The sequence below is a fragment of the Spinacia oleracea genome, chromosome 5, assembly GCF_020520425.1.
Source record: "Spinacia oleracea cultivar Varoflay chromosome 5, BTI_SOV_V1, whole genome shotgun sequence".
Lineage (NCBI taxonomy): Eukaryota > Viridiplantae > Streptophyta > Magnoliopsida > Caryophyllales > Amaranthaceae > Spinacia > Spinacia oleracea.
Window position 1 is genome coordinate 29,199,533 of NC_079491.1, and position 8,777 is coordinate 29,208,309.

At 37.6% G+C, this 8,777-nt stretch overlaps 2 protein-coding genes across 2 annotated transcripts; both read left to right on the top strand.

Annotated features, from left to right (window-relative positions):
- The first annotated feature begins 383 nt into the window (after positions 1-383).
- On the top strand, positions 384-1,380 carry LOC110804689 (protein S40-7). Its single transcript, XM_022010303.2, has one exon. The coding sequence runs from the start codon at positions 555-557 to the stop codon at positions 1,197-1,199; it is 645 nt and encodes a 214-aa protein (XP_021865995.1). The 5' UTR covers positions 384-554; the 3' UTR covers positions 1,200-1,380.
- A 5,457-nt stretch (positions 1,381-6,837) lies between these two features.
- LOC110804682 (NAC domain-containing protein 90) lies at positions 6,838-8,766 on the top strand. The gene is made up of 3 exons (XM_022010287.2): positions 6,838-7,363; positions 7,475-7,785; positions 7,890-8,766. Exons 1-3 carry the CDS (start codon positions 7,210-7,212, stop codon positions 8,217-8,219), a joined length of 795 nt encoding a protein of 264 aa, XP_021865979.2. The 5' UTR covers positions 6,838-7,209; the 3' UTR covers positions 8,220-8,766.
- The last annotated feature ends 11 nt before the right edge of the window (positions 8,767-8,777 follow it).

An 8,777-nucleotide genomic window follows, 5' to 3' on the forward strand; every position in this document is an offset into this window, starting at 1 on the left:
ACAGCTCGTAATATACAATAACCTTTTACTAATAAACAATCCACAACTATAAATAAAACAATCACTTACCAATAAACAATACTGCATTTAGTAATTTATCAGCAGTCATAAAATATACAGTCAACGATAGGTGGTATACAATCAACACCGAGTAATATACAATCAATAACTACAAATATACCGTCAACACCTAACATTTCTACAACCTACAGTTTTCAAGAACAATATTTACGAAAATGCCATTTGATTGAATTTTTTTTTCCCAATCACTGAGATTAACTCGGAATTTCTCCCTAGTGTGTGCAAGACTAAAAAATAATAAAAAAAAAATTAATAAAAAAAAATATTAGTGTTTCATGAGGTGTTTTTTTCACTAATTTCCCTAAGAAATGCAACCGGTGATAATTGGTGCCTCGCCTTTGGTGGTGGTCCCTCGTGAAAATCCCCTGTTTTAATTATACTTTTGCCACCAATAACCGACTTTCAATTAGTTTACCCTTCATTCAACCACCTGCATCAACGGCGCAAACATCCTTATCCGCCTCCACTCTCTCATGGATTCGCGACACCGGCGGCGGCCATCCGCTGACCGATTCCTCAACACTTTCTCTATCTCTCCTTCTTCCACCGATGCCGGCGATGAGCTGAGCGAAGACGACGTGTTCTTCACTGGCGCCAATTTCCAAAATCATCCTTCCACCTCCTCAACACCACCTCTGACTATCCTCAACCACAAAAATCATCGCCGCCATCAAAAATCATTCAATCCAGAGGCCTTTGGAATCCTTGCCGCATTGCCGGAATCTGGCGATGAAACCCGATCGGTGTTGATCTCTCCTCCTCAGCCATCGTCTTCGAGGATGATTCCAAATGTTCCAAAGCCTTCTTTGGAACGACAGATCTTCTCTATGCCGGAGAAGTACCATCAGTCTGCTCCGATGAATGTTCCTTTGATGCCACAAGCGAAGGATACACGGCGTCTGAAAGGGAGCGCTTTTGGTTACGAGGTTGATGACGATGGAGTTGATGATGATGATGATGGAGAGATGTTACCTCCTCACGAGATTGTGGCTCGGCAGATTGGGAAGTCGCCGGTGCTTTCTTGTTCTGTGCTTGAAGGTGCTGGGAGGACGTTGAAGGGTAGGGATCTGCGTCAGGTTCGAAACGCAGTGTTTCGCCAAACAGGTTTTATTGATTGATAATTATTGTCCTCCGTATTATCTAGTCTAGGTTATTTTGCCATTTTTTGCTTCTTTCTAAACTTTCGTAGTTTCGTAGGCTATTCTCAATTCTTAATTGATTGATTCCGTTTTGAGAGTTTGAATTGTGTGAAATCAATGCCTAAAGTTATGAGGATTTCTTGATTTGATTATTTCCTAATTCACGTTCTTTTTTTGTATCTTATTGATGCTGCCTTAATTGTACGAGTTAATATATTGATAATTTGAACCAATTCAAGTTCGGAGTATATGAAATCATATACAAAATCATTTATGACTCTAATATGAAATCATATACTCCGTGCTTCCTATTACTCTAAACGCTAAAGAACATACAATTTTGGAACAAAATATTCACGTTTCAAAATTATTTTAACTGTGATGTTGTCTTTTGAATTCACAATACGAAACTAAATTGAAATTCGAAACCCTGTTATGCAGTTATTCAGTACAAGTTTAAATAGCCCCAAACCAAGGGTTCTGCTGATAATATGATCATTAGGTTTGGCATCAGGAGTACTTTAAGTATTTGTAATTTGGCAATTAGAAGTTTAGAACTATAAAGTACTTCGCATGAAGTTATATACAATGGAGTCGTCTGTTAGTGCTGCATATAGTTTCTTTTTATGTCCCTTGAGATTTGGGTGAAGTTAGATTCCATGGAAATTCCCAGCTGACCATGGTGTTTCATAGCTTTATGACGCGGTGGCATTTCACACGTTTTATCTTCCATGGAGTTCGTTGCAACTCTTGCAAATTCAAATTAACTCCAATTGCTAGATCAGTTCATCCTCTATAACGGTGGCTTGGTGCTTTTAAATTGTATCTAGCGGACCAACATTAAGCGAGTAGAATCCCTGTATCTCTCGGTCAACAGCTTCTAGTATTTTCTTTATAAGCTTGTTTTATACTGCTGTCCTCAGCTTTCTAGATCCTTGCTCCAAGTGCAGGTTTGGAATGCAAGTTGCATTTTGATTTTACATCTTACAACTTGTTCCAGGTACTTTTATTGCTTTTAAACTCCCAAGAAGTGAGTATTTGCTAAGTTGCTAGCAGTTTTGCTTACTAGTCTTTCTTGATCAGTATAGGTATATATGCTGCTTTTTATAGGACTGCGTGGTTCAAAGTATGTCTGTTGGATGAAGATGAATTAGTTGTTACGTTAAAGGGGCGTTTGGTTTGCAGAGAAAAAGCCCTAAGAAGAAACCTGATAAATATTGCTCTTATTTTATTGTGCTCTTTTACCTTTAAGTTGTTTGCGGTTAAGGAAAATGCCATAGAGCAATTTCTAACCGGAGGTTGTTCCGACAGTAGTTGATGTCATAGCAGAGCATGCCCTGCCTCCAGTGGAAGTGTGGAGCCTTGGTGTTGATGGTTTCTTTTCTGTGTGTGTGTGTGGTAATATATAGTCTTTCAGTCCTCCATTTATATCCATAGGCATAGGTTCGTTCTGTTTGAATCTTGGATTTAGAAAGCTGCTTTCCGGTGTTTAAAAGGCAGTTGTCTACTTTTCATGATAAGTTGAACATAATTTGAAGATTCATTCTCTTTGTCTTACAACTTGCAACCACCACATGTAATTTAGGTTTAAGTGTTTCGGTTGATAATAATACTCCTTTCATAGAATGGTTTCGTCACTCCTTTTTCAACTGCCGCATTAACACGGGAATGAGTCCTCTCCTCTTTCCTCGTTCATTGCTTCTCTGTGGTGTATTTGGCTGATTCGAAATGCGATTAGGTTCAAAGGAGATGGTTTCTCAGTTGAGTTGTTTATGTCCATGTCTGCATCTTGGTATATGAGATCGACTCGAGCTAGCCAAATGCTTGCTACCTCTGTTCGTGTTTTGCCTTCTCATTCTCAACATGTTACTCCCCCCTCTAATTTCCGGCTCAGGGGTTCGTCTTCATCTGAGGTTTCTTCTGTCCTTATTTTGGATGGAGCTTGGGTTCAACAGGGGAATAGGGCGGGTGTGGGTTGGGTTCTTCAAGATTTCCCATCTCAGGAGCAGTGAGGGGAGGTAGTCAAGCTTGTTTGCTCTCTTCAGCTGTTCATGCTGAAATGTTTGCCTGTTATTTTTGGGACTTCGTCATGCCATCCAGCGTCGTATACAGAAGCTTCTTATTGCATCAGATTCATCTGTTTTGGTTTCCATCCTAGCAGGACACACTTCTTCTCCTTTATCTATTTCCTGGTTGGTTCAAGACGTGAAAGCAGCTCATCAGCAATTTCTCCTCCTGCTTGGTCTCGAAGGTGCCCAGATCTAGCTTTCTTGGCTAGGGAGCGTCGACATCTTCACTTACGTTTTTAGTTTCTTTGTGTTTTTCCGTTATTTTTTGTACTCTTTGTAAAAAAAAAATTGCAAACACCACTTTCACAGGTGTAGTTAAAAGTTAAAACTGCCCTCTAAGAAATCCATAGTAATTAGTAATGGCTGATTTTGTTTCTAAATTATGTAATTACTTGAAAGTTTATGTTATGTATAGAAAAGTGGCTAATCATAGAGGATTTCAAGTGCAGTACCAACTTCTATTGATACTTATTTATAGTTTTAACTTTTAAGACAGGATTTTGTAGTTAAAGTAGGGATTTTTTTGTCATTTAACACCTTAACAAAATCAATTTTTATAATTTAACATCTTATTTAATTTTTATTATATTTAAACACCCTAGGAAAAAAATTCGACACCACTTAATGATGTGATCTAAGGAAACATTTTAGAGAATCTATTACTATATACTAAAAGAGACACCAGGAATGACACGTGTCAATTCCTGGTGCGACTCGAAAAAATCCTTTCCTTAAAAAAATATTTACTTTATTTTCTCTCCTTTTATATAAATGTTTATTAAACAAATTTGGTAATATTTAGTCAGATCTTCATATCAATAATAATATTTTGTTCATATTAAGCATATAAAATATTTAATTCGGTCAAATCATCATATTAAACATATAAAATATATAATACGTAATAGAGCGGATATTGTATATTATATGATAAAATGAGTACGTTCGAGATTTATTAATTACGCAATAGATTTAAGGGATAAATATTTCAGTTAAAAAAGATAGTCAATTAATAATTTTCAAATAACCGTGCGGGCACGAGACCTATTCTAGATACGAAAATGATAAAGGTCGCAACATGCGACCTTTAAGCCGTGTCACAATGATGACATTGCATGCTTATGTGTCATGATTTAAATTGGAATCTAAAATATTTAATTTATATATCTTATTATACATGTTTAAAATAAAGGTAGAAAAACCTTAATATTCTAATTTGTTTCTTTCTTTATACCGATTACCTTATTTACATATTTTCATAGTAAAAATTTTGCATTGATAGTAAAAATATTATGATGACTCATAGCGTACGTGGCGCCTATATGCACCAATTAAACTTCGACAACTAAATGTTGTCGCAATTTACGACCTTTATCATCACCCATCTAGATAAACTAAAAATGTGAAAGCACATTTCTTCAAAATTTAATTAACATGACCAATATCCTATTTGTATACAAATAATTCTTCCTAACCTAGACAGGTGTAGTCCTTAAAATGTACCCCTGTTATCCATCTTGAATGTATTTTGACATTTGAAAACTTAAGATGCCATAGTGGTTGGTTCACAGCCATCAATCATCATGGACACAAGCCAAAACATCTCTATAATTTCTAGAAATTGTGAAGAAATCGTATACGTTACCATCGCTGCTCTTCTTGTACTCCAATAGCAGAGATGAACGGTTAAATGCAGTGAGCTTCATAAACCCAAAATCATGGTCCTTGACTCCTTGTAGAGACTCCGAGTCTCAAAGGAGTATTTTTAATCAAAATTAAGCGATGTGCATTTTTAATTAACTCATTAATTAATCGAAACGCATTTATTAGACTTCTTTTTAAATACATTTAATAATCTTTCACGTTTCTTAAGGGACAAGTGTACATTTCCTAATTCCTCTATCACCTGAACATAAGGTAAAACTAGTCCTCCTTATTACGTCCAGAGGTATACCTCTGTGTCAGAGTTCAAGTGATCAACTAAACAGATGACCATAGCTTATGATCAACCTAAGCACGGTCATGCATTTTACAGTTTCTAGCTCTCGGAGTGACCTTGTACAACTTTTGACATCTCTTCCCGATTTATGGGAGGACAATTCCGATCATCTTGAGATTATACTTTGTTTAATAGGTGATAACCCAATCGTTGTCTTTATAGCCTCCTTTTACGTAAGCATATCAGAAACAAGTAATCTCAAATCACTCAGGTATTGAAAATTAATGTCTAATAACTTGTCTATTTATGTGGAGTGTCTGATGAGTCTGCTACAGCTATAAAGGATGCTTTGCACATGGATTCTAGTGAACTTCCTTTCAGATACTTAGAAGTTCCTTTAGCTTCTACTAGACCTGGTTATTGGACAGGGTAGTCCAATGGATATAGGGTTAGGGTCAAGTTAATAGGGCTTTTATTGGGCAGGGCTCTTATTGGACATGGCCTTTATTGGACAGGGTCATTATAGGGTCAAACTTATACTACAATTAGTTTGAAAATAAAAATAGTAATGATACAAAAAATTACATGCATAGCTTCGTATTTACTTGTACTTGCACATGGCTCTTTTGTTTTTCATTTTTCATTGCTCGTTTATTGACCCGCCCAATAATGACCGCTATTGACCCGCGACCCGCTTTTGACCCGCCCATTATCGACCCTCTAAAAATGACCCTTTCAATACCCGACCCTCTTTTGACCCGCACCGACCCTGACCCGCCCCGCCCGATAACCAGGCCTAGCTTCTACCAAGCTTAATTTTACTCAGTGTAAGTCTCTCATCGAAAAGATGGTTTCCAAGATAAGGGGTTGGTCTGCTAAACAACTATCATATGCAGGTAGATTACAACTCGTAAAATAAGTTTTGCTGAGTATGCAGAATTTTTGGAGCCAAAATTTCCTCTTGTCTACAAAAGTTACAAAGGAAGTGCAAAGGATTTGCAGAGTGTATCTGTGAACTAGCACTGCTGATTATTCAAGGAAAGCCTTACTTATGTGGGAACAAATGTGCCTTCCTAGACTTGGGGTGGATGGGGTTTGATTGATTTACCTAGTTGGAATAAAGCAGATGTTTGCAAGATGTTCTGGGCAGTCACCATGAAGCAGGAAAAATTATGGATTAGATGGCTCCATGCATGCTTATTACATCAAGGAAAAGGACATACGTGATACGGACAATGCCTATTCCTCAAAGTTTATCATACGGTCCTATATATTTTCACTATAAAGCAAATGTATTCGGCCATTCAAGGTACCACTCATCCTGTTGAGTCAAAAGCCATTTTCATTACTTGGCTTGTTGTCCTTAGAAGATTATCAACAAAAGATAGACCGCTGAAGTGGAATATCCAAATTGATCAGTTGTGTTGTTTCTGTGGTACGGGCTTGAAGTCCATAGAGCACCTGTTTTTCCAATGTAGTTTTACCAGCAAAATTTGGAAGAGTGTTTTGTCATTATTGAAGATTCGAATAGATGTTTTAACTTTTGATGCGGAGGTGGTTAACGACAGGCCTTATCAAAAGTTGGATAGGGTAAATACATGAGTTTTGCTATAGTTGGGCTGGGATCCAAGAGACCATACATTTGATTGGTTTACTTACAATTTACAAATACCCAATTAAAAGAAAAAGAAGTGGTCAAAACACAATGGAGAGATGAGTAACGATGCAGTCGGGTGCATAGCATTTGAGAATTGAGAGGCTGACTAATTCAAAGAAAGACTAGATCAATACATACATAATTCTTAAAAAGTTAGTATGTAATTATGTCTTATTTGTGATGTTGGGACAACACCCAACACGCTGATTTCTTTTCCTCGCATAACCGCGTAAAGTAGAAGTTAAAGTTTCAAGGGACAAATTCATCTATAAAATCCACCTTAATTAATTATTCACCTTAATTATCCACAAGGATTTAATACAAATGGAACAACTTCCACCTGGTTTTCGTTTCTACCCAACTGAAGAAGAGCTCATCACCTTCTACCTCCATAATAAATTCCATAACCAAAGACCGGAGCTAGACCGTGTCATCCCTTCCGTTGATATCTATAACTTTGAGCCATCCCAACTCCCAGGTTCTCATCCCTTCATTCATCAAAGTGTCACTTCATTTGGAGTACGTAAATGTAAATGTAAATGTAAATGTAAATATATTAATCAAATATGATTGCTTTATTCATTTATAGGTTTAGCAGGGGAGCTATGTCACGGGGACACCGAGCAATGGTTCTTCTTTATGCCCCAGCAGGATAGAGAAGTGCGAGGAGGGAGGCCTAATCGGACAACTGATTCTGGTTTTTGGAAGGCCACCGGCTCACCAAGCTATGTTTATTCATCACACAACAAAGTTTTAGGACTGAAGAAAACACTTGTTTTCTACAAGGGTAAAGCACCTACTGGCAGGAAAACCAAGTGGAAGATGAATGAATATAAGGCTATCAAACAACAACACTTTCCGACTTCTAACGCCTCATCCTCCACAACTACTATTCCAGAGGTACTGTACCACAATTATCTAACTAATGTATTAAGCCGTTTGTTTGTTTGGAAACGAACAACTTGAGCGTTTGCTAAACCAGTTTGTTTCAAAAAATGGTGCAGCTGAGGAATGGGTGCAGCTTGTGCAGGGTTTACATAACCTCAGGGTGTGCTCGGGCTTTCGATCGTCGGCCACCAGGAACAATCTCAAGTAACTTAAATACACAAAATGACTATGCTCTTCAAGCAAACGAAGAAGCTTCACAAAATGCTAGTAATGTCACGAAAATGTTAACGGAGAAAAGCGGCTCAACCGATAGCTGTAACTCAGGGTGTGATGATCAGGGTCAGGGGACTGTCCACGAGGCTGCAGCTGGAAGCAGCTACAATTCTGAGATTGAGATGACTGAAGATGGTATCTTCTGGGACTGGAAACAACTAGATTGGTTATAACTTGGATTCTCATTACCCAATATATTGAATCCAACAACTGAATAATATGATGGTTATACTTTTTGCATTCTTATCATATGAATCTCTTTTCTGACAGAAGAATATTGGACGGAAAAGGCCAGTAGAAAAACATCAAAATAAACAACTCATTTCCTGCTAAACCTGAGTATCCGACCCAGTTGCCATATATTTCTACTCATTATACTACTGTTCAGCTGTTTGTCACTTTTTCTGTTAAAATAAGGTCACGCCTAAGTGAATGTAATAGATACTATGGATCTCGCTTCAGCTTCAGTTTACAGTTTACACCCACCAGACTAGCCGCCCTGGCCACCAAAATGGAACTTCCGAGTACGGGTGGCCATGTACAGAGAAACTCCCAATCAGAGTAAACACAACTTTCTGGCCCTTTTCTACAAAGTTGCTCTAAATGTTCCCATGTACAGATGACACAGCTAAAAGTATGGATGCCACTATGCCAGTGATCAATCAAATCCGTAATTTGGAACATTTACATTCAAAATATTCTGTCATCCTTCACATAATCCACAAAATCGG